This window comes from Pristis pectinata, chromosome 22, assembly GCF_009764475.1.
Source record: "Pristis pectinata isolate sPriPec2 chromosome 22, sPriPec2.1.pri, whole genome shotgun sequence".
Taxonomy (NCBI): domain Eukaryota; kingdom Metazoa; phylum Chordata; class Chondrichthyes; order Rhinopristiformes; family Pristidae; genus Pristis; species Pristis pectinata.
In genome coordinates, this window is record NC_067426.1 from 1,611,886 (window position 1) to 1,638,900 (window position 27,015).

The following is a 27,015-nucleotide window of genomic DNA, read 5'->3' on the forward strand; positions in this document are numbered from 1 at the left end:
TAGGATGTAAAATAACCACAACCAATTTAGGAGCTCAAACTACCAAACCTTTATTTCAGAACATTTGTGAAACAATCCTTTATTCCATTGGGCTAATTTGGAACACAATTTATAAAATAACCAAATAAACACTAATTCCATCAAGGAACAGCATCAGGAGACGGCATTGGTGCTTTTGGCAAAGTGACTGCAAACTTTACCGTTTGAGTCCTTGTGCAAAGGTGCAGTTAAACGTTGTCAGGTTTTCTTTGTAACAAAGTCCAATTAAGCAGAGCAAGTGAATAAATGAAGTAAACAAAACATAAATGCTGTTAACATTCTTCTGTATTTATTTAACAAAATAAACCCTCCGTTACAATTTGGAAACAACACTCTCCACACCTTAAAATTCCATCTCAAATTCAAAATACTGCGGGTCAAAGTGATGTATTCTCACGTAACCATCTTCACCTCCACTGCTGTAGCTGCAAACATGAAAAAGTATCATTAAACTAGGCTGTGGAATGTTCCAGACCACCCCAAGGTATGGTTTGAGAAACAGGGCAAGTTAGATTTCATTCTCTCATCCCATTCTCCACCTTCTTTGCATTTTAATAACAACTTTCCAGAGTGTATTACTCTGGGTTCACTCAGGCCATTGCCTCACCGGCTGCACAATTCGCTGCCTCTCTGTTGTCTACACTATCTTTTGTACAGGGAGGGCCAAATGACAATCCAAAACACTTTCGAGAATGTTCCCATGATGTTATGCCGACCTATACAAACCTACTCCGTGATCAATCTAACCCTTCCCTCCTACACAGCCCATAACCCTTCATTTTTCTTACATCCATGTGTCTACGAGCTTTTTTAAATGTCCCTATTGTGTCAGCCGCTACCACCACCCGCGGCAGTGCGTTCCAGGCACCCACCACTGTGTAAAAAACCCTACCTCTGACATTCTCCCCCAAACTTTCTCCTCTGACCTTGAACTGATGTCCTCTGGTATTGGCTGACATGAAACCTTTGATTTTTTGTAAGTGGTGACCCAGTGGCCTGACATGACAGGCTGCCAGACCACTCTGAAGGTGTCGCTGTCAGTTATTGCAGGAAGTCTCACCAGTTGGGACCCTGTCCCATAGATCAAGGTGCCACTACAGGCAAGTTCAAGTAGAGGAGAGGCGAAGTGGGGGGCCTCGTCACTGACTGAGGCAAACCAAGTTTTGGGTCAAAAACTAAACAGAAAAAATAAGAGGGAAATTTCGCCCATTGTCTGGGCTCATTTTTGTAATTGATGCAGCAAGATTTGCTGGATTGTAGAGTAAACCAGATCACTATGAATTATCCGACATGTTATTACTGTTACTGCATAGCCAAGTATAAACTGCCTGCAGTTTGCTGGATATCCTCAGAGCCAGAAACTCAAGCCCCAGGATACCACTCAACTTTGTATTGAACACAAGCACACCTAAAACAACCAGGTCTGTTTGAAGAAGATTAAAAGCCTCTAAACAATGGAACTGAAACATTTTCTGACTGTTCAATTTAACACACTAGGATTTTTATTGAAAAACACCTACATACCTTTTCCCGTCTGGATGGAAGGCCACACTATTGATTGGGCCAAAGTGACCCTTTACCCTACCAAACTCCTCTTCAAAAGACAAATGGAAAAACCTAAAAAGGAAAAGAAACAAACTACTGATTAAATCATAAGAAACAACAGAGCAGGCAAGGGCCCTTCCATTGCCAGGAGGTATCCTCTGAAACCAGGATAGAGCAATCAATTCCCACCTTTATTACTCTTCCAGTATCTAAAAGCCAAGCGTTCTGTAGATCAGACCTTTCAACTGAAGGCTTCTTATCTTTCCCTATCCAAGGCAGACTGTTCAAAAACCTGAATACATTGACTATACCACCTCATCTCTGGTTAACATTGGCTTCATTTTCCAACATTTATATAATTTGCAGTGACCAGAGAGGAACGTGGCTATCACACCCTGCTGAAGTCACTCTGCCACAGCAGATAAACATCTGGAAAAGACAAGCTGTAGTCTGAATGCTGAACTTGAGGCTGTTTCAAAACTTTACTGATAAAATTATTACTCACTATGTACATTTTAAAACAGAATGCTGTTTACAAGATGCGAATCCCTTCTCTGCCTTTCCATAATTTATATAGTGATACAAACTGATTAGCAGAGTGGGATCAGGTTATTGCATTCTTCTGAAAGTGAACCTCAATACGCAAGGCTCAAAAGCTGCCTTCTATGAAGGACAGCCTCACAAAAAGCAGTGTGAATGATGAATGTCACACAAGGCTGAATCACAAAATCCATCTTGAACATTGCTGTGGTGAAAGGATGGACACAAATCTAATTTAGCATATTTACATAGATCAAATAAAGCAACTTCAGATTCAACTTGGAAAACGTGCAAATAATGTTTCAATTAATTATATTTTACTTTAATTCCACATCATTGTTACGTACCGAGCTTCAAACTTCCCAATTCTGGTTGAGGTGGTTGTTACATCCATGGCTTCCTGACCACCACCAAGAACAACCTATCAAAACAAACCTGGTGTTAAGAGGATTAATCACACAGAAGACCGAAAGGATGAACTAATACATTGACATTTCGTTCACGCGTCAGACACAAAATCAAAACACCGTGGAATGCAGTGTGTGTACAATGGAGCAGTAAAACACACTCCCCAACTCAGGAAAAAAAATCTGCAATGTCTAGAGACGAGTTATCTGGGCAAAGATTCTGCCTACATCGGTTCTCAAATTAAATCCTTTGATAAGTTTCAGCCTTCTGTATGAAATAAGGTGTTTTTATAAGATGCAAAATGCAAACCAAACTGCAGTGATCAAGGTTTAACAAAATAAATCAGCCTTCACTGTTCACTATGCGAATTGCACCGATAATCTATTCTGGCTTTAATGCTACCCAGTTCAGCACTGGATACACTCAATTGAACAGGGAAGTAAGCCATTTTTCATGACATCGCCACATCCTGTTCTGGCCATGAAGATCTTGTTAAAGATGACTTGTACTTAAGATCTTTTAATTTGTCACGATCAGTGTGTTGTGTCACAAAATGACACCAACAATTTAAATGTGACTAATTAAAATTGGACACGTGTATTCGCAATCAAAATGGCAACACAAGAGACTGCAGACGCTGGAATCGGGAGCAACAAATTAGGAGATAACGGCAGGGTAATAGATGGAGGCAGAGAAAGAGAGAAAAGGAGGCAGATGGAGTGAGGTAGGGGAAGAGGAGGGCGAAGGTTGGAGGCAGCTGCTGGAGGGAGATAAGCAGGAACACAGAGGACTGCCAGTGCTGGATCTGATAAGGAGATGAGAATGGAACCTTAGGGCAGAGGTGAATGGTAGATGGAATCAGAGCCAGAAAAAGGTTTTTGGGGTGGGGGGGGGGGGGGGGGGGGGGGGTGAACTGCGTGTGTAGTGCATGTGGTGGGGGGGGGGCGGGGTAAGAAAGGAGGGGGGAAAATCCAGAGGGAGGGGAATGTCGACTTTGTCCCCCCACAGATACTGCTAGACCCACCGAGTTCCTCCAGCAGATTTTCTTTTGCTTCATAATCAAAATGCTGCTTGCCAATTCTAACCAGGTGGTGTTCTCACTCTGTACCATGATGGTTTCTGGTCAGCTCCTAAATAATTGCTCCCTGGCAGCTCTGGTCTTTTCAGGAGACAGCACCTAATCTAGATCAGCAATATTTAAGCTTTGTCCCCAAGCTGCTGCACACCATGGTCACAAATAACGAATAAAATCAATGCTCCGATTAATCTGTACAAGCTCAAGGTGTACATATTACAAAAGACTTGATGTTCCAATTTAGAATTCTACACAAATTGCACTACAGTGCCAAAAACAAAGCCTACTTCATCAGCTGGCCTGAAAAATTCACTGGGCAAACTAGTTCATTAAAGGCTCAAATTAGAATTACATTGCTTGGCATCACTGGTTGGTTTACTGTTTCTCCCAGCTGCATGTCCCCATGGGCTGTACTGCAGAAAACACTGGTTTAGATAAAGGTTTTTGTTATAAATACATCCCAAAAGGAATAAAAAAAAATCTAGTTTAATCCATTTGTTATTCAATTTTAACTGGAGAATTGTGATGTAGAGTCATCTCACATCACATGGTATTCACTGTGGAAGCACAGATTATTACCCTTCTCACGCCCAGGAAACAAGCAAACCTTGGAGATACAACACTATTACCAAGCCAAAAGTTAACTGCTAATCTGCACTTTATATTAACAGCATTCCACTTTAGTGGACAATGTCAATCAGTCCCCAGTATTCCATGGCATTAGGCTCTGTACATTTAGACAATACAGTCTGGGTACAATAAATTATGAAACAAGAGACATCAGTTGGGCTCGACAAGTCATCTCCTTTACAGTCCGTGCGTAGTCTTTTATTGGAACACACGTTAGCTGGAACTCTAACATGAACAAAGCAAATCAAAGTTATCTAAGCAGTGTTCTGGTTTACTGTCAAACTTGTTACAGTTTGGATCAGCTTTGCTTCTCTCCTCCAAAAATATAGTTTGGCAAGAATGAACTGAAGGATTTTATAGATGATGGTTTGAAGTATAAACCCAGGTAACCTAGAAGAAAGGAACAGCACCTTGAGGATAAAAACTGCTGTTGGCCCAACCTCAAAACTGGTCTCCACAGGCAAGCTGGCAGATAACATGACCACTGACATGTGAATAATCTGCATTGTTAACTAGCAAAGCAGAAACTGCTTACTAGAAAGTAATTTTTTCCATTGAATGGAATGTCTATGAAGGCAGACGTACAAAGAAATTATCACATCCTTGGAGCCAATGACAGTGGCATCAGCTTTCCCGGAGCTACATCATTATTGGGAAAAGACTGGAACTTCTGTGAAAAATGGGGCTGGAAGGTGAAGGCGAGAGGCAGTAGCTCACATTGCAGTACAGCAAACGAAATGCCACAGAGATTCAAGTGGAACACTAATCCTGTCTGAGGAACCACCATTAAATACATTCTACAAATGAGGAGGTCCTGTAGCTGACTCCTCCAGTCAGAGAGATCATGGCCGATCTGTTCGTTTTCTCAACTCCACATTCTTGTCAACACCTAACCTTTTGCCCCTTATCAGGAATCCACCTACTGCTTCCATAAGGAAGCACATTTCAAAGAATCACAACACCAAGGAAAACAAAAGGATTGCTTCATCTGTCATAAATGGACAACCCCTTATTTTTAAAGTGACCCATACTTCTAGATTCTTCCACAAGAGGAAATATCCTCTCTGCATCCACCTTGTTAATATCCTTCAAGATCTTATGTATATTAACCACACATACACCAGTACAGCACAGAAACTGGCCTTCTGGCCCACAATGACTGTTCTGACTATGATGCTATTTTAAACTGACCCCATCTGCCTGCACATGGTCTATATCCATCCATCCCATTTGCTCATGTGTCTGTCTAAATGCCTCTTAAATGTTCCTATCGTTCCCTCTCATTCTTCTAAACTCCAGCAGATACAAACCTAGCTTGTCCAACCTTTCCTCATCTAACAATGTGCCCATTCCAAGTATACAAGGGAGCTTTCCTACTCATTTGCTGTACCTGCACATTAGCTTGTGTGAATCAAGCCCTCAGACACCAGATCACTCTGCATCTCATTGCTCACCATTTAAAAATGCTCCTTATTTTTTTATACTCCATTTAACAGATCTTTGCCCAGTCAGCTCACCTATCTATGTCCCTTTGCAGCCTCCTTACATCCTTTTACTGTCCAACCTACCTTCACCAATCATACCTTTGGTCACTTCATGCAAGTCATTCATATAAACAGTAAAAGGCCCATTTACTGGCTAACTGAAAACAATCTTCCATCTCACCAAGATGTTAACTACGACACCACAGTCTGTTGTTTTCCATAATAACCTTTGATGCTACAATTTTCAAATGCCTTCTGGAAATCTCAGCATAGTACATCCACTGGTTCCCCTTTACCCACAGCACAGTTCTTTTCCAAGGAACTCTGATAAATTAGTAACATACGATTTCCCTTTCACAAAACCATGTTAGCTATATTATAGAAAATGCTGGAAATACTCAGCGGGTCAGGCTGCACCTATGAGAGAGAAATAGAGTTAACACTTCACTGATCTGGTGATTGTAATTGTCCTCAGTTACTCTCTTTTCCAACTCCTAACCTACAGTAATTCCTTGAATGTTACTTATATCTTCTATAACGATAACTGTTCAAAATATTTGTTTAACTCATATACCATCCCCTTATCTCAATTATTAATTGTACAGACTCACTTTCTATAGGATCAACTTTGTCAACTCATTGTGTTTTTAAAAAACTCTGGTTTTACATTTCTAGCTCGTTGTCTTTTACAATAATTTTATTTTCCCCATTAATCTGTCATTCTTTAATGTTTATATATTCTGTACAATCAGCTGAGCTGCCACCAGCCTTTGCCCAATCATATGCTTTATCATTAAGTTTTCTTTTGTCTTTAACGTTTTTTAACCATGCATGGTGGATCCCCTTGAACATCTACCTCCACCTCTTGATTGAAGACGTCTTGTTGCTCATTTGCTTTAACTGGTTCTCCTTTCATGCCACTATAAGTGCTCTTATTTAACTTTAAAATATTAGATGGGCCATTTTTATCTGTCTCAAACTGAAAGTAAAATTCAATCATATTATGATTGTTGCCACCCAGGGGTGCTTTCACCACCAAGTGGATAATAAATCGAAAAGATATTTTGAGCATTTACCAGTCTAGTATAGCCTGCTCCCTTCTTATTCTATTCCAAATGCGCTATTCTAAGGAACTACCCCACAACCCCTCTAGGAACTCAGGATACCTTTGCCATCTGATTTTTCCAGTCTGTATGTAGATTAAAATCTCCATGATTATCACCCTCTGTTTGACAAACCCCTGTTACTCCTTTGCTTATACTCCTTTCTCCCATGTGATTACTTTTAGGGGGCACCACTCCCAAATGACTTTTTGCCATTTTATCTCATTGCCACCCACATCGCTGCTACATCTGGGTTTCTCGAACTTAAGCCATCCCTCCCAATTGTGCTAAGTTTCTTATTAATTAACAGAACCATTCCTCCATCTTTTCTTAGCTTCTCATCCTTCCTAAATGTTGTGGACCTTTCAATCTTTAGGCCCCAATTCAGGATATCCTATGATCATGTCTCTGTAATTGGCCATCAGATCATACTTATTTCTGTTTGCACTCTTGGAACATCTGTTTTGTTTTCAGTTGTGTGTGTGCTTACATACAGAGCCTTTAGTTTTGTCATTTCATTATTCCTGTAACCTCCAGGCATATCTGCTGACTTAGGGTTTGTGCTCTCTCCTCCTTTCACAGTCTGTTTATCATTTCCATTGCCTTATCTCTACTCTTTGATTTACCACATCTCTCCAACTTTGATCCTTTGTCCCCATTATTTAGTTTAAAATCCTCTACTTTCCTAGTTACATGGCTTGCTAGAGCACAAGTCGAAGACCTGGAATGCAGTTCTACCAGGTCAGTCTCTGAGCCATATCTAACCTTATTTGCCCTCTGCCAATTTACACACGACTCGGGTACTAATTCCAACTCAATTTTACAGAAATAACTGCAAGTCTTTGAGTAAAGCTTATTTATACCTACGTTACATAATATTAATTTATCAACCACCAAATCAGATGGCAAGTATCAACACGTTGGTACTTCAGAAATTCTTTTAAAAAATTATTGTATTGTGTGCCTTTGACTTTATTACCCATCTATCCCCCAGTATATACATTTTTAACCATGAATACTTTATTTTAAAAAATCTTTGGTTTTAGTTTCTAAATGAATCAATGACCTATTCGCAAAGCTCAGATCCTTTCATTCTTTCCTGCTGTGTGCGCAGAAATAAATGTTTTAACATAGTTTGTAAGTATAAGGTGCATACTTGATCTTTCACACTTTGCTCCTGAACTGAATCACTACCAGAATGTTTGCCAGTCTACTTACAAGTACTGATTAAAGCTTAAAGCACAGTGAACCAGAAAAGAGAATGCCTTCTATCTATCGGCACTCTGGAATCACCAAACTGAAGTGCACAAAAAGTTTAGAAATTCTCGCAGGAACCACTATCCTAGAGATGCTTCATTCATCTGCAAGGCCAAAAGGGGAAGTGGGAGGATTGTTGAATCAACACTCCCCAATGACTAAGCCAGGGATTGCAATTTCCTTAGAAAATATTTCGAGCAAAAGATTCCAGAGTACATGAAATATAAATGGAAAAAGCTGGAAGCCCCTGGCAGGTTTGTGGAATGAGAAACAGAATTATTTCAGGTCAATAACCTTTTATCAGAGCCAGGTGCGTGAGCTTTTTACTAAATTGTTTATTACAAAGTACACATGGAACCCTTGCACACAATTCAAGCAACTTACATGTTCCACAGAAGGTGAAATAGCAGCAGAATTCACAGGTCGTTCAGTCCTGAATGTCTTCAAGTGCTCTAAACTCGCAGAATCAAACAGCTGTAATAGAGAAAATCAAAGTTTAAGAAGAGCAGAAAGGTAGCTGCTTTTACTTCAATCAAACCTATGTGCAAAAGTCTAAGTTTAGTTATGCCCTCACGACTAAAGCCCCAATCAGAGCAGGCCCAGCACAACCTCAGCAAGACATGACCATGGCCAGGTGCATTCCCTTCATAAAAAGCAGAACAAACTGAACCTGACCAAATCTTGCCAACTCCTTAATTATTAAAGTAATAGTGACACACCGATAAACCGAATGGAGATCAGTTCAGGTTTGCTCAGATCATATGGTTCCTTAATCCTTCACAGGTCTGGAAACAAAAGCTGAAGAGCAAAGATCAGAGGAGGCTGCCCTTGTACACTCGTACAATTAAATTCCAGCACTTAACTGAGTAAAGTGCAATCACATTCTTTAAATAAAACCCCACAATGTAATGTTACAGATCAAAATCTCCAATCTTTCTACATGCTTCAGTTGGAACCGAGTGCTTTGCATCTGGCTGAACTTACCGCTTAGTTTACATTACCACTGGAACATTTTAGTCTGACGTTTGAAGGAAGGATGTTAAATTGCTTACCTTAGCAGTATTATCCTTTGAAGCAGTAATAAACATGGTCAGGTCTAAGGATGTCTGGATGTCATTAATTTGCTTGGTGTGCTCTTTGGCTTTAGAAATTACTTCCCCAGACTGTCGAAAGTTTAAAAATAATTCACAAAGAGAATAACATGTTAATACCAGCAAAAATGCTAATAAATCATTTAATTCCTACTTTGAAAATAGATATTTAATAATATAGTCATACTATAAAATGGTGAGCTCTCTCAAATCACTGTGATACAGAACAGAGACACGAGAAAGGAACACCCCTTTAGCATAGTTCAACTACTATTGAAAAAGGTGACCAAATATCTAAATTTAATAATGTTACTGTAATGAAATTCAAGCGTAGTTCTTAAAATGTATTCCAAGAGAAAATTAGCTTTAAGAGCTAGATTTTAATACTTAGAAAAGGCCATTGGAAGTTCACTTATTAGAATAATGATTTTTCAAATTGTTAGATTTAAATAAAAAAGCTTATTTTGATCTTTTCCAAAATAAGAAGAACAATCCTCTTTGCCAGGTGTCCTGTTAAACTCATATGACATTGCATAGATAGCAAAAGAAAGTTTCAGACAAAGGATGAAGAACTCAAGCACATTTTAAAAGCATTTAAGGGTCAATTACTTCAGACAGTGAAATTCAGGAGTTCTAATGCTACTACTACAGATCAATACACCAGGCAGGCATATCCATAAATTTCTGGCACACAGTGCAAGTTTTGAAAAGATTCCACGAAACTCAGAAGCAACATTTTAAATTAATCACCAATTTACAATCTATTTAATTATTAAAATTACTCAGTTTGCCACTTTATCATGGATTAATAAGATCGGCCAACCAACATTATCTAACTTTAATCTATTTTTATATTTCTAGTGTTAAGAATAAATAGAGGCAGTTATTTCTTACACAATTCCTACACAGCTTTGTTTTATCAATTTAAATGTCACAAAATCGAGTTACACTAATAGTTTGGGCTACACTTTTCTACTGATCCCTCTCAACTGCATATCAAATACTTTGGCAGGAACAGCAGAGTTAATTCCACATAAAACAACTGCATTTCCAATGAAATCAAAATAATTCATTTTACAATATTATCAACATAACGTTCTGAACCAAGCTTGCACTATCCATTAAAATGTAACATTGAGCTGACATTTTGTTCTACTTCCAAAGGTTCCAAATCAACTTACTACACCACAAAGCTTTGTTCTACTTCCTAGGAATAAAATAAGAATAAGCTTCTGTGCATTTCCAAACAATGCATTGTCCTATAGGGTAGGAAAATTCTGAATAAAAATCAGGTGGAAGTTACAATGACATCCATGCAGACATGTGCGTGGAGATAAGCAGTCAAGCATACTAATTCACACAGTTGTCCACTGCCCATCATAGTAACAATTTTTAAAACAAACTTACCTGCATAATATTTTCCATTTGATTTAAATGCCGTCCTCTTTCTTTTTGATCATATTTGCTTCCCATGTTCTGAATTTTGTGTATTTTCATGGTAGTTGGGGTATTTTGTGACATGATAGAGGTATATAAAAATTGAGGCATAGATAGGGTAGATAGCCAGAGTCTGTTTCCCATGGTAGGGGTTTAAGTTGAGGAGGTTTAGAGGGGATCCGGGGTGTGGGGGTGGGGGGCGTAAATTTTTCACACAGAGTAGTTGGTAGCTGCCAGAGGTGGTGGTGGAGGCAGGAACAACAACATTTAAAAGGCATCTGGACAGGTACTTAACTGAGCAAAGCATAGAAAATACAGGCCAGGGGATCAGGGGATTAAATAGGCATAATGGATGGCATAGAGACAATGGGCTAAAGGACTTGGTTCTATGTTGTACAAATCTATGACTCTCGTTTCATAGAACCATACAGCAAAAAACAGGCCCTTCGGCCCACCATGTTGTGCCATCCATCAAACCACCTTCACACTACCTAACCCCTTCCTCCTGTATATCCCCCATCCCACACTCCTCCATATGCCTATCCAACAAGCTCTTGAACCTGTTCAATGTATCTGCCTCCACCACCACCCCAGACAGTGCATTCCATGCACCAACCACTCTCTGGGTGAAAAACCTCCCCCTGACATCTCCCCTGAACCTCCCACCCATAACCTTTCTCTGAACTGCTCTCAGTGCATTGCCACCCTTCCTTAAATATGTAGACCAATATTGTACAGAGTACTCCAGATATTATCTACCTCTTTATTCAATGCCCTAGCAACAATCAAGTTTCCCAATTACTTGCGAATTACCGTACCTACACTCTCTCATTCTACAAATTGTACACCAGGATCCCTCGAACACATCCCTACACAGGAACACCCAGATTCCTGCACTTACCTTGGCACTGAACTGGACCAATTCACCATTCTCATGCCCTGCAATGACAAATTCTCCAAGGGGTCCCCAAACAGCACTTGTTATTTTGGATTCATTGGCTGACACCTTCATGTACGGTTCATTATTACCTAAAGATCAACAGGACATTAAGGATAAGCTGAAGGTTCCAAATCAACTTACTACACACAAAGCTTTGCATGTGCATAGCAATTTTAACTGAACACTTTACAGCCAAAGTAATCAAAGATTAGACACCAAGACAGGAATCAACTTACATAATGGAAGCCTGCAAAAACAGCAACATGATAGTGAACAAAATTTTTTTTAAAAGCATGATTCAGGGTTAACTAAGAATCCTGGGATAATTCCACCAACTTCCGCAAAAGTGCCACGAAATTTTATTGATCCACTCAAGACAGGCAAGGCCTTCCGTTGATATCCCATTCAAGTGACTGCACCTCTGATGGTCGAGCACTCCTCAGTTCTGTCCAGAGTTTGTACCTCTAGCATGGGTTTGAATTCACAATGGTACAACTCAGATGAGAACACTATCAGTGAGCCATCACACCTAACATGATCTTACAGTAGGTGACCAATAAATTACCATCTTGGATTAATTTGGGAACAGTGATATGATGAACTGAATTCTGTGCTTTCGTACAAACGTTTCCCAGAGATCAAATCTTTAAATACCATGCATTTAGAGCAAATGACTTCCAAATAAAATCAACAAAAATGGGGAAAAAAAAACAATAAGCTTATAGCATGGTACTCAATGCTGCAATTTCTTTTGATTATTTTTAATTGATGAGAAGCATCATGAATTTTCTTTTACAATTATTAAAGAAAATCAGATGCTGGAAATCGGAAATAAAGAAAATGCTGGAAACACAGGCAGCATCTGTGGAAAGAGAAGTTAATATTTCAGATCCGGGACCTTCATCAGAACGGAAGAAGAGAAAAATACAAAGCTGGTGAATGCGGAATCAAGTCTGGAAGGGTGCAATGTGTGAACCGAGTCCCTGGCTGCATATCATCTACTTCCCACACTCCTGTTTTCACCCTTTGCAAGAATAGAGAAGAACAGAGTAAAAAGGTTCCCCTCGCCCTTACCTTCTGCCCAGCAGACTCCACATTCAACAGACCACAATTCACGGTATACACCAGCTGTTACTACATTCCACCACAGACACATTCCGTTCCCTTCCCCTTTCGGCACGTCAAAGGGTCCACCTCCTTTGTGACCCCCTAGTCCGCTTTTCAGTTTCCAACAACCACTGTCCATTTTATGGAACTTTCCCATGCAACTGCAGGATATGCAATACCTGTCCTTTCATCTCTTCCCTTCCTACTGTCCAGGGACCCACCGTCTTTCCAGGTGAAGCAGCACTTCTTCCAGTCTAGCATACTGCATTTTGTGTTCACAATGTGGTCTCCTCCACAATGGAGAAACCAAACACAGACTGGGTGATCGTGCTGCAGGGCACCTGCATTCAGGCCACAGGAGTGACCAAGCTTCCAGTTGCTGTCACTTTAATTCACCATCCCACTCTGACCTTCCTGCCTGTGGCCTCCTGCACTGTTACAACGAGGCCTAATGTGAACAGTGAAGGTGGTTGTCAAAGGATACAGCAGGTTGTAGATAAGGGGAGGGAAATGGCAGAGTTTAACCCGGGAAAGATGTTGCACTTTGGGAGGTCAAATGCAAGAGGAAAGTATATAGTAAATGGCAGGACCCTTAAGAGCATTGCGGTACAGGGGGATCAGCACTGCAAATGACAAAGGTTGATGGTGTTGTGGATACTGTAGAAGGTTGCTGTAGGTTACAACAGGACAGTGACAGGATGCAGAGCTGGGCGGAGAAGTGGCAGATGGAGTTCAACCTGGAAAAGTGTGAAGTGATACACTTTGAAAGATCAAATTTGAAGGCAGAGTGCAAGATTAATGGCAGGATTCTTTGCAGTGTGGAGGAACAGAGGGATCTTGGGGTCCATGTCCATAGATCCCTCAAGGCTGCCGCACGGGTTGACAGGGTTGTTACGAAGGCATACAGTGTGTTGACCTTCAATAGTTGGGGTATTGAGTTCAAGAGCCACAAGATAATGTTGTAACTCTATAAAATTCTAGTTAGACCACACTTGGAGTATTGTGTTCAGTTCTGGTCACCTCATTATAGGAAGGATGTGGAAGCTTTGGAGAGGGTGCAGAGGAGATTTATCACGATGCTGCCTGGATTGGAGAGTGTGTCTTATAAGGATAGGTTGAGTGAGCTAGGGCTTTTCTCTTTGGAGCAAAGGAGGATGAGAGGTGAATTTGTAGAGGTGTACAAGTTAAGAGGTAAATTTCGAGTGGACAGTCAGAGGCTTTTTCCCAAGATGAAAATAGCTAACATGAGGGCGCATAATTTTAAGGAGACTGGAGAAAGGTATAGGGGGATATCAGAGGTAAATAATATATTTTTTTTTACCCACAGAGAGCGGTGGGTGCGTGGAACACACTGCTGGCAGAGGTTGTGGGGGCAGATACTAAGGACATTTAACACATAAATGATAGGAAAATGGAGGGCTATGTGGGAGGGAAAGGTTAGGTAGACCTTAGAGCAGGATAAAATGTCAGCACAACATCGTGGGCCTGTACTGTGCTGTGCTGTAATGTTCTATGTTCTAACTCGGGGTCAAAGCTTGAGGAACAAAGCCTCATTTTCTGCCTTTTGGACTCTCCAACTTTAGGTAATTCATTTTTTCTTTGTCTTTATCAGAAACATCCATCATTTAGCTCAGTTTCCCTTATTCGATTTGCATTGCCTCACCATTTACAACATATTTCATCAATAAAGAAGCTTAATCTGCGAGTAAATGTCCCATTTGGACTCACCCTACCAGAGATATTCCTACTCTTTAGACCATCCCTTCCCCACCTTCTCTGCTACTGAAAGCTAACCCGGTTTTCCCGTTTCTCATTTCTGATGAAGGGTCCTGGACCCGAAACATTTTTTCCCCTCTCCACAGATGCTGCCTGACCTGCTGAGTGTTTCCAGCATTGTTTTTATTTTAAACAAGTGATACCCTGGTCTTCCACACCGCAAGTAGCACTATCTAATGGAGATTACTGAAAACAAAGTTGTCCCATTCCAAATCCAACATTCTTTACATATAAAAATTTGACAGGAATTCACTGTAAAATCGAGAAAGGTAACACAGTAATTAAATATTAGACAAATAACCTAGCGATCTAGAGACATGAGTTAAAATTCCATCATGGCAGCTGGGAAAGTTTAAATTCAGCTACCTAAATAAACTTGGAATAAAAAAGCCCAGTATAATGACCATGAAATTACCAGATTGTTGCAAAACCCATCATGCTCACTGCAGCTCATCAGGGAATAAAAATCTGCCATCTTTGGTCGGTCTGGCCAAAATAACTCCAGATCCGCATTAACATGCTGAGCTTGTACGGTCCTCTGAACTAGCCCAGCAAGCACTCAGTTCTGGCAGAAGATTGGCAAAAAATACTGGTCTTGTTAGCACCCATGAATGAACAAAAAGTTACATCAGTAACACAACTGGCTCAGACTTCAAAGTCAAGCAACTAAATACTTTCAATTGACAACTCATTTTAACTGGCAGAGCATTAAAATTAATGACTGTTAATTGTGGATTATTCCTTTTAAATTATAAAAAATTGAGATGTAGCACTGAAAGAAAAAGCACATTAGATTCAACTGTTTTCTATGGAAACATCACAGAATCTATCCATTTGGGAAATGTAGATGCTGAAGATGTCAGTTGTCATCTAGATATACCATCTCTTGGAAGCAAGTGAATAAGGAGGCATCACAGCTAATTAAAATTAATGTACTGCTACTGAAAGTTGTCCTTTTGCCAACTCTCATTACTTTACTCAGACAAGTTGTCTTAATAAATCAAATGGGTTTTAAGTCTCTAACAGACAGTCAGCATCTTCTAAATACTTTAAGGAAAGGACATCCAATCCCAGAAGGGAAGATTTTTTTTGTAATTCCTATTAGAATGCATCATCCTTACTTATTTGAGCAGGATCTCGAATGTCAAAGAAGCTGACGTAACAATTGTAGCCCATTTGCTTGTCTGTTGTAAACATGATGATGTTGCCACTGAAGTCAAATCCACCCGTTCGGACTGCAGAGCTGGTTTTAAACAAAGCAAGTTGCTTCCCTAATAATGAAAACAATCCAATATGAATAAAGAACAACAAAGCACTACAGATATTAAAATATGCAAGAGACAAAAAAAAGTAATATTACCGCATTCTAATTGTTGTTTTGCACTCAGAATTTATGAAATAAAAAAAATTCTGGGAATTTGCAACAATTATACAAGGACTGTGAGACCACTCCTAGTGAAAACTGTGTGTTCTTTTCATTGCCTTACCCAAGAAAGGAAATTACTTGCCAAAGGCTTACCAGTCATATGAGGAGAGATTAGGTCAATGAGGCCAGTATTCATGAATTTAGAAAAAATAAAGGAGATCTTATTGAAATGTACAAAATTCTGACAGAGCCTGACAGGCAGGACATGGGGAGGATGTTTCCCTTGGCTGGGGAGGTGGCACCTAGAACCAGGGGTCACAGTCTTGAGAGTAGGGAATAAGACACCTGAGTGGAGGAGATATCGTGGCCAGTGGTGTTCCACAGGAATCAGTGCTGGGACCTCTGCTGTTTATGATATACATAAGTGAGTTGGATGAAGATGTAGATGGGCTGATTACTAAGCACGGAGACAGAAGTTAATGGAGCTGTGGAAGGTGAGGAAGGTTGTCGAGGGATACAGCAGGATAGACATCAGTTGAAGATATGGACGGAGAAATTGCAGATGAGTTGCTGCACTTTGGGAGGTCAAGTGCAAGAGGAAAGTATACAGTAAATGGCAGGACCCTTAGGAGCATTGTTGTACAGAGGGATCTCAGGGTCCAAGTCCATAGCTCCCTGAAAATGGCAACACAAGTAGATAGGGTAGTAAAGAATGCATATAGCATGCTTGCCTTCATTGGTCAGGGCATGGAGTATAAGAGTCAGGAAGCCATACTGCAGTTGTATAAAACTTTGGTTATGCTGCACTTGGAGTACTGTTTCCAGTTCTGGTCACCCCATTACAGGAAGGAAGTGGAGGCTTTAGAGAGGGTGCAGAGGAGGTTTACGAGGATGCTGCCTGGATTCAAGGGTATAAGAGGCTGGACAGACTTGAATTGTTTTTTTTTCCCCCTGGAGTGTCAGAGACCTTGGGGAGACCTGATAGGATTATAAAATTATGAGAGGCATAGATAGGGTAGATAGTCTCTTTCCCCAGGTAGGAATGTCAAATACTAGAGGGCATAGCTTTAATGTGAGAGGGGGAAGTTTAAAGGAGATGTGCAAGGCAAGTTTTTTTTTAAACACACAGTGGTAGGTGCCTGCAACACACTGCCAGGTGTTGGAAGCAGATACGATAGTGACGTTTAAGAGGCATTTAGACAGACACGTGAACTTGAAGGAAACGGAGGCATATGAATCACATACAGGCACATGGGATTAGTTTCATTTGGCATCACAGACAGCACAGACATTTGGGCCGAAGGGCCTGTTCCTGTGCTGTACTGTTCTATGTTCTAAATTTCTTTGCTACGAACTCATGGAAATAGGAGTAGGAGTAGGGGAGAGCCACTAGGCCCTGCAAGCCTGCTTCACCATTCAATACAACCATGGCTGATCTACGCTGGTCTCAACTCCTCTTCTGTGCCAGTTCCCCATAGTCCCCAATTCCTTGATCTTTCAAATATTTATCTATCTCCATCTTAAATATATCTAATGATCCAGCCTCCACCACCCTCAGGGGCAGAGAATTCCAGAAATTCATTATTATGAGAAGAAATTTCTACACACCCCAGTTTTAAATGACTGTCCCCTTATCTTGTAGCTGTCCCCTTGTTTGCAATTCTTCCACTAGTGAAAACATCTGAACATCTATCATGTCAAGGCCACTTAGCATCTTATATATTTGAACAAGGTCACCGCTCATTCTTCTGAACTCCAAGGAATATAGACCCAAACTGCCCAGCCTCTCTTGATAGGACAACCCTCTCAACCCAGGAATTAGCCTGGTGAATCTCCTTTGGACTGTCTCCAATGCTCCCATAGCCCTTTTAAGGTAAGGGATCAAAACTACACGTGGTACTCCAGATGTGGCCAGCACCCTGTACAACTGTAACAAAAGTTCCCTATTCTTAAACTCTAACAACTTCACAGTGAAGGCTAAAATGCCGTTTGCCTCTTTATCTACTTGTTGGACCTGCCTGCTAACTTTGTGATTAGAAAACTTGGATCCCCCGAACTTCAGTCTTGCAGTCTCTCTCCACTAGATAATAATCCATCTTTTGTTTCCACGATAGGCAAGGGTGGTAAATGGGTTGAACTGTCTACCACATAAGGTTGTGGAGGCCAAGTTGCTGAACATATTTAAGTAACAGAAAGATTTCCAAACACATAAGGCATTGAAGGATGTGGGAAGAGTATGGGATGAATGAGAAAGGGGATCAGCCATGACTGCATTGAGTTTCAGAGCAAGCTTGAAAGGCTGAACAAACATTTCTACCAAGTCGCTGACCCAGAGTAGGAATTTCCTGATTCAATTGTTCATCTCAGCCAGTGTGATGCTGGGAGAGATGTTCGGGTTCAAAATACTTTAAACTAGGGAGAGGGCAAAGAAAAAGATTGGGCAGGCATTCCATCCCCGATCACCGCCCAGACTGATGTGCACATGTGTGAATGTTGAGGCAACATAATTAAGTACAGTTTCCATTCTCACTTCACCAAACATCACAGTAGTCAGAGTACGACAGCACAGAAACAGACCCTTCGGCCCATCTAGTCCATGCCGACCTGATCTTCTGCCTAGTCCCATCTACCTGCACCCGGACCATATCCCTCCAATCCCCTCCCATCCATGTACCTATCTAAACTTCTCTTAAATGCTACAGTTGAACCTGCATCCACCACTTCTACTGGCAGCTCGTTCACACTCACATCACCCTCTGAGTGAAGAAATTTCCCCTCAGATTCTCCTTAAGTATTTCACCTTTCATCCTAAACCTATGCCCTCCAGTTCTAGTCTCACCCAACCTGAGGGGAAAAAGCCTGCATGTGTTCACCCTATCTATACCCCTCATAACTCTGTAAGACCTCCCCTCATTCTCCTGTGGTCCAGGGAATAAAGTCCTAACCTATTCAACCTTTTCCGATAACTCAGGTTCTCAAGTCTCGGCAACAGTAAATTTTCTCTGCACTCTTTCAAGCTTATTGATATCTTTCCTGTAGGTAGGTGACCAGAACTGCACACAATACTCTGAATTTGGCCTCACCAATGTCTTGTACAACTTCAACATAACATCCCAACTCCTGTACTCAATGCCCTGATTTATGAAGGCCAAAGTGCCAAAAACTCTCTTTACGACCCTATCTACCTGTGACGCCACTTTCAAGGAATTATGCATCTGCATTCCCTGGTCCCTTTGTTCTACTGCACACCTCAGAGCCCTACCATTCACTGTATAAGTCTTGTCCTGGTCTGTCCTCCCAAAGTGCAACACCTCACACTTGTCTGCATTAAATTCCATCAGCCATTTGTCAGCCCATTTTCCTAGGTGGTCAAGATCACGCTGCAAGGTTTGATAGCCTTCCTCGCTGTCCACTATGCCCCCATTCTTGGTGTCATCCACAAATTTGCTGATCCAGTTTACCACATTTTCATCTAAATCATTGATATAGATGATAAACAACAACGGACCCACCACCAATCCCTGCAGCACACCACTAGTCACAGGCTTCAGACCAGAGAGACAACCATCTACTACCACTCTCTGGCTTCTCCTGCTAAGCCAATGTTGAATCCAATTGGCTACTTCATTGGAGTAGTCATAGTCCATTAGCCAAAACCTCAGAGGATGCAAGTTCTTGCCAGAGAGCAATGTCTTTAGAAAGAGTGGGAAGAAATTAAGAAAGCCAGTATCACCAGCTGAAAACAAATGTAACCACTGCTGTACAACATGAGCAAGTAGTAACAATGCAACCTCTCACCTGTTTCACAGTCCCAAAGTCTGCACGAGTTATCTGCAGAACCGGTTAACACTTGCTTTGTATCCCCTGATTATTAGATTAAGGACAACAAGAATCACTTGATAGGATACTGAAAGTCAAACAAACACACACACACACTTACACTACGTCAGAACAAGCAGCAAAGTATGTCCTGGGAACATTTTTAGTTTCTTAGAACAGTGATATTTCATTGAAATTAGAGAAGGCTCATACAGATCCACTACGTTTCTAAAGTTACAGTTCATTGTCTGATCAACTCTTTGATAATGAGCTATTGCTGGATACTTAGAATTGTGTAGATTCCCCTATATCTGCAAGTATTTTGCTAAGCTTCTGAACCTTTCTAGTATAAAGCTGCAAGATTCTATCTGTAAAATAACTGTTCAAAACATGAAAGATTAAGTTAGATTAGAAAAATTAGAATATTCATGGCAATCTATGAAATCTTACGATATGCAAAAACTGCACCAGTCAATCGTGTATTTGTAGAAGACAGCATTCAAAACAAAGGATTCCACAAATAGTAGCTGTCCTGCATCAAGATTCAGAGGTTACAAAGAACTCAATGCTTCTTCCATGCAAACTATGTTCTCAGTGCTATACTGGGTAAACACACACCATGGATAGAAGATATGCTCCCTTTTAGAGTCAAAGAGCACTACAGGACAGAAACACGTGCATCTAGTCCATTCTGACCTGATCTCCTGCCTAGTCCCATTTACCTACACCCGGACCATATGCCTCCAAACACTTCCCTTCCCATCCATATACCTAACCAAACCTCGTAAACATTACAATTGAACCGCATCTACCCCTTCCGCTGGCAGCTCATTCCACATTGGCACCACGCTCTCAGTGAAGAAGTTCCCTCTCAGATTCCCCTTATATATTTCACCTTTCACCCTAAATCTATGTCCTCTAGTTCTAGTCTCATCCAACCTGAGGAGAAAAAGCCTGCATACATTCACCCTATCTATACCCCTCAATTTTGTATACCTCTACAAGATCTCCCCTCATTTTCCTCTGCTCCAGGGAATAAAGTCCTAACCTATTCAACCTTTCCCTATATCTCACATCCTCAAGCCCCAGCAACATCCTTGTAAATTTTCTCTGCACTCTTTCAAGCTTATTGATATCTTTCCTGTAGGTAGGTGACCAGAACTGCACACATCACTCTAAAGTTAGCCTCACCAGCATCTTGTACAACTTCGACATAACATCCCAACTCCTGTACTCAATCCCCTGATTTATGAAGGCCCATGTACCAAAAGCTCTCTTTACAACCCCATCTACCTGTGACACCACTCTCAAGGAATCATGGATCTGTATTCCAAGGTCTCTTTGTTCTACTACACACCTCAGAGCCCTACCATTCACTGTGTAAGCCTTACCCCTAGTTTTTCCTCCCAAAGTGCAACACCTCACACTTGTCTGCATTAAACTCTATCTGCCATTTTTCAGCCCATTTTTCTAGCTGGTCAAGATCACTATGCAAGCTTTGATAGCCTTCCTCGCTGTCCACTACACCCCCAATCTTGGTGTCATCCACAAATTTGCTGATCCAGTTTACCACATTATCATCTAAATCATTAATATAGATGATAAATAAAAATGGACCCAGCACTGATCCCCGAGGCACACCACTAGTCACAGGCCTCCAGTCAGAGACAACCATCTACTACCATTCTCTTGCTTTTGCTCAGCCAACGTTGAATCCAATTGGCTATTTCATCCTGAATGCCAAGCAACTTAACCTTCTGGACCAGCCACCCATGCAGGACTTTGTCAAAGGCCTTGCTAAAGTCCATGTAGACAATGTCCACCACCTTCCCTTCATCAACCTTCTTGGTAACCTCCTCGAAAAACTCTACAAGATTAGTTAGACATGACCTGCTAAGCACAAAGCCATGATGACTATCCCTAATCAGGCTCTGTCTATCCAAATACTTATACATCCTGTCCCCTAGAATACCTTCCAATAATTTACCCAGGACTGACATCAGGCTCACCAGCCTATAATTTCCTGGCTTATTCTTAGAAGCTTTCTTGAACAACAGAACATTAGCTATCCTCCAGTCCTCTGGCACCTCGCCCGTGGCTAAGGATGTTTTAAATATCTCTGTCAGGGTCCCGGCAATTTCTGCACTAGCCTCCCACAAGGTCCAAGGGGACACCTTGTCAGGTCCTGGGGATTTATCTACTTTAATTCACCTCAAGACAGCCAGCACCTCCTCTTCCATAATCTGGATACGATCCATGACCTCATTACTCTATTGCCTCAGTTCTATAGATCTCCCCCATCTCTTTTGGCTCCATGCATAGATGACCAGACTGATCTTCAAGAGGACCAATTTTGTCCCTTACTACCCTTTTTCTCTTAATATAGCTATAGAAACCCTTGGGATTCTTTCACCTTGTCTGCCAGAGCAACATCATGTCCTCTTTTTGCCCTCCTGATTTCTCTCTTAAGTGTTTTCTTGCATTTATACTTCTCAAGCGCCCCATTTGATCCTAACTGCCTATACCTGATATGCACCTCCTTTTTCTTTACCAGGGCCAGATTTTGAAAAACTACTGACATTATGGAAATGGGAAGAAAACAGAAAACTTCTCACCCCCGTGGCAGTATGCACTCTCACCCCCGTGGCAGTAGTTTTTGAAATTATTCAGTTTAACAATTTTTGAAATTATTCAGTTTTACAATGACCGACCCCCACCCCCGTTCCAAGTTTTGAACAGTGTTCCCACTGAGAATTATGACCTGTATAAATGGCATAACCTGATGGGCCAAATGGCCACCTCTATACAGTAACCATTCTGTGACTGTGAAAAAAAGAATATTTCAATGGCGTTTTCAAAAGCTCAGGCCATCCCAAGGGATTCCCTAGCTAATGAAGTATTACATACATTAAATTTACCTGTACATTATGCTGGTTACTACCTCAACAAATCAAACACAAATGGCACCTTGCCATGAAGGATACAGTCAACATCCACGCACCACACTGCTCCTGTGTGCCCATTGTAAGTGCCAAGCCTCTCTCCATTCAAAGAATACCAGACATTAACGACCTGTGCAATAGGAAAAAAAAATCCATCATGGTCTGATAAAAGGATGTGCTAATAATAACTCTGAAGACTTATTTTCACTTCACACCAGTACTGATGCATAATTTCTACCAAATGATGCAAACCAGTGTTAAAGTGAAACATTTGCTGATCAATTAAGAAGGACCAGATAAATGCCACGGATCTCAAAATTTAAATTGTGGACACCTTGCATTCTTTTGTAGAAATACAAATAAATTCATTTCTTAAATTCAGAAATGGATTAAAACACTATTGTTCTGTCACAAATCAGGTTTTATTTTACTCGGTTCACATATTTGATATTCATATTTTGTATACAACCACATCTGGCACAGTTGCTCAGAAAGATGAGTGCAGGAGATTTGTCCACTTCGTGCATTTTATAGTGAACAGGGAGGGCTCACCCAGAAAGATATCATGTTGCTTGATCTACTAGAAAAATCAAGAGTTGTAAGACAATAAGAATTTCCTCTATCTGATTGAGGAAATTGGCTACAAAACATGAATAGCAAATGTTGCTGTAGTAACTTATCCATATTAGAAGCCTCTGGACTTTCTGCTGTACGAAGTAGAAAGCTTTTGTTCTGTGAGTTATACATTACATGACTACAACTGCTATTCAGACATTATGAATGGCTACAGGCAGGTAGCCACGGATCAGCGGCCCTGGGGGCCTCCAACCAATGGAAAGATGATGGGAAGGAAGGAAAATTTAGCAGCTCACCTTTAGACACGTCACAGATTAAAAATAGCAAGTAATTTTGGAAACACTTAGATTTATGACTTCAAATCCTTGCAAATACAATTATAAATACATTTGGAATAGTACAACACTTTCAGTGCTTCTTCTTCATAATAAATTTAAGATAATAACAAATCCATTGCACTGTGATAATATGTAGCACATTGGCTCAATTAGCTGTCAGTTGGGTCGATACAACTGGCCTCCCTGCCTCTGGCCTTCGTGGTTGGCAGGAAAGAATGAAATCAGCCAGGTTATCACTTCACATCACAGTCTAGTTGAAGATCCAGGACAATAAGCAAAGGCAAAACTGCAATATTCACCAAGCTACATATTGTCCAAAAGCAAAATACTGCAAATTTGAAATCAAAGCAGAAAATGCTGGCAAGTCAGGGAGCATCAATGGAGATCAGCTTAGGTAAACAATCCGACTGCTCCTCCGATCTGAGGATTGTTACACAGGGGAATTTGGTATGCTTGCCTTCCAAACCCACCACCTCTACCTGCTGGAAAGACAAGAGCAGCAAGAGCACAGGGACACCATCACCTGGAAGTTGCCTTCCAACCCCCCATCACCCCCTCTTAAACTGCTCACCGCTACTTTCTCGAGGGCAACTGAAAGCTGGCTCAGCCTGCGGTCCACATCCTGTGACTGAATATAAACATAGGCCAAGGCACTGGGAACAGTTGGGATGTCATGTTGCAGTTGGTTAGACTACACTTACAGTATGGTGTACAGTTCTGGTTGCCACATTGCAGGAACGATGTGGTAGTGAAGAGGGTGCAGAGGAGATTCACCAGGGTATTGCCTGGAATGGAGGGCTGTAATTATGAGAAACTGGATAGGCTGGGCTTATTCTCACTGAAATGTAGGAGGATGAGAGGGGATCTCAGCTGTTTTCAAAATTATGAGGGGGATAGATAGTCAGAATCTTTTTCCCAAGGCAGGAAAATCTAGAACTAGAGGGCACAGGTTTAAGGTGAAAGGGAGGAACTTAAAGAAGATCTGAGGGACAAGTTTTTCCACACAGAGGGTGGCGAACATTTGGAATGAGCTGCCAGAGGAGGTAGATGCAATTACAACATTTAAAAGGCATTTGAACAGGTAAGTGCACAGGAGAGGAGTGGTGGGATAGGGCCTATCGTGGGCAAATGGGATTAGCGCTCCTGGCCATCACGGTCAGCATGGACAAGGTGGGCTGTGAGAGCCCATTGCTGAGACGTACACTTCTATTACTCTCCAGGCTTTAAGAGGAAGAAGGGAGGAAAGAACAAAAGGAAGTCTGTAGCAGGATGGAAGTTATTTTAATTATAACCCAGCTTCATCATAAAAATGGGTGAACTGAAGGGCCAAAACCATGGAACTACATCCCAACAGGAGAAGGGAATAGGAGGGAAAAATGGATCACATCAAAGCAGACAGAAGACAAAATGGTTCAAGCCCATCAGTTCACCAGGTGGGAGGAAATAATCTTATGTTACCGGAAAATGTATATGGAGCTGAAGATGGTGCATTCCAAGCACTTTAGCAGATATTGAAAAACGAGAGCTGCCAATTTCAAAGCATCGCTATTAGCATAAATTAATTTGATAGTGTTGATTTAACAGGAGTTATAGGAAAGTAAGTAAACTGTACCTTAAAGTAAGAGGGTAAATATTTAAAGGAGATTTGAGGGGCAAGTTTCGTTTTGCTGTGCATGTGACTAATCAGTAAATATCTTATCTTACAATTACAGCATTTAAAAGACATTTAGACAGGTACACAGATAGGAAAGGTTTGGAGGGGAATGGGACTAGCTCAGGTTGGCATCTTGGTCGGCATGGTCGAGTTGGGCTGATTACCCCGTTTCTGTGCTGTATAACTCTATGAATCTATTGAGAGCATGAAAGGCTGAACTAAATTATCAGGAATGAGAAAATGGGTAGCAATAGATTATTGTTCTTGACGATTATATATCACAAATAGATTATACACTTGATCACCATCTCACAAAGTTATTACTGATGATTTTGTGGTGTGTCAATAAGAATTGCATAGAAGTTACCAATGAACTTGCATACTTACAGTGTCCTTTGCACAGGAGAACACCAAATCTCCCTCCCTGTTGTACTTAATCTGTGTGATTGATCTTTCATGACCCTGTAACAGGATGGGTTTCTGATGCAGGATAGAAAAAGAAAATTGGATAAATTCAACAGATGATACATTAATTATTCAAAATAAACACACAAAATGTACAACTTGTTATAGGCTAGTAAAGCTCTCTAAACCCCACTGTTCTTCTATCAATAACCTTCTCCTCAAAATGGTTTCCACAAAAGCTCCCAATAATTTAGCTGCTCACTAAACGTCACTCTGATTCAGACTCATATCGCCGCTGGTTAGACTGGCATGGATGTTGGAGACACGACTGGGCCCCAAGAAGCCGTCCAGCACCCTCTGGTACCCATCCCAACACCGAGCGTTCTCAGGTCAGGCGTCATTCGATGGAGCCGAGCCTCAGCCCAGGCTGGGAGGGCACAGGCTCCGCCGCCCCGCCACAAACACCCCTCAGGCGACGCATTAAACTGCGGCCGTTGTAGAGCCCCGGGCGCCAGTTCAACCAGCAGCAACGGCGACAGCTGACGCTTCCCGAGCTCGTTCATCACGGCGGACAAACAACATCCGGGGGGACTAAAGGCCCACCGGGGGGGGGGGGGGGGGACTAAAGGCCCACCGGGGGGGGGGGGGGGACTAAAGGCCCACCGGGGGGGGGACTAAAGGCCCACCGGGGGGGGGGGGGGGGGACTAAAGGCCCACCGGGGGGGGGGACTAAAGGCCCACCGGGGGGGGGGGGGGGGGGGGACTAAAGGCCCACCGGGGGGGGGGGGGGGACTAAAGGCCCACCGGGGGGGGGGGGGGGACTAAAGGCCCACCGGGGGGGGGGGGGGGGACTAAAGGCCCACCGGGGGGGGGGGGGGGACTAAAGGCCCACCGGGGGGGGGGGGGGGGGACTAAAGGCCCACCGGGGGGGGGGGGGGGGGGGACTAAAGGCCCACCGGGGGGGGGGGGGGACTAAAGGCCCACCGGGGGGGGGGGACTAAAGGCCCACCGGGGGGGGGGGGACTAAAGGCCCACCGGGGGGGGGGGGGGACTAAAGGCCCACCGGTGGGGGGGGGGGGACTAAAGGCCCACCGGGGGGGGGGGGGACTAAAGGCCCACCGGGGGGGGGGGGGACTAAAGGCCCACCGGGGGGGGGGGACTAAAGGCCCACCGGGGGGGGGGGGACTAAAGGCCCACCGGGGGGGGGGGGGGACTAAAGGCCCACCGGGGGGGGGGGGGACTAAAGGCCCATCGATTCTGCGCTGCCCCGAAGCCCCCTGCAGGGTGAGGCCAGGCCCCGGGAGTGGGTCCGCCGCCGAGGGCGAGGCCCGGGACGGGGCCTCGGCCCCCACCCACCGTACACCCCCAGCCCCCGGTCGCCGGTCCCCGGTCCCCACCATCCCGCCGCCGCCGCCGCCGCTCCTCTCTCTGCCGCCGCACGGGGACCGGAAAGAGCGATCACGCCGCCGGAAGTGGTGCTGGG

General features: G+C 42.4%; 1 protein-coding gene across 1 annotated transcript; it reads right to left on the reverse strand.

Moving 5' to 3' along the window:
* Window positions 1–306: 306 nt before the first annotated feature.
* Window positions 307–27,005, reverse strand: eif3i (eukaryotic translation initiation factor 3, subunit I). The gene is made up of 11 exons (XM_052036688.1): window positions 26,930–27,005; window positions 25,515–25,607; window positions 22,602–22,689; window positions 19,597–19,662; window positions 15,554–15,703; window positions 11,511–11,638; window positions 9,134–9,244; window positions 8,466–8,555; window positions 2,472–2,545; window positions 1,564–1,656; window positions 307–464 (listed from the first exon to the last, which is right to left on the reverse strand). Exons 1-11 carry the CDS (start codon window positions 26,930–26,932, stop codon window positions 383–385), a joined length of 978 nt encoding a protein of 325 aa, XP_051892648.1. The 5' UTR covers window positions 26,933–27,005; the 3' UTR covers window positions 307–382.
* Between the last annotated feature and the right edge of the window lie 10 nt (window positions 27,006–27,015).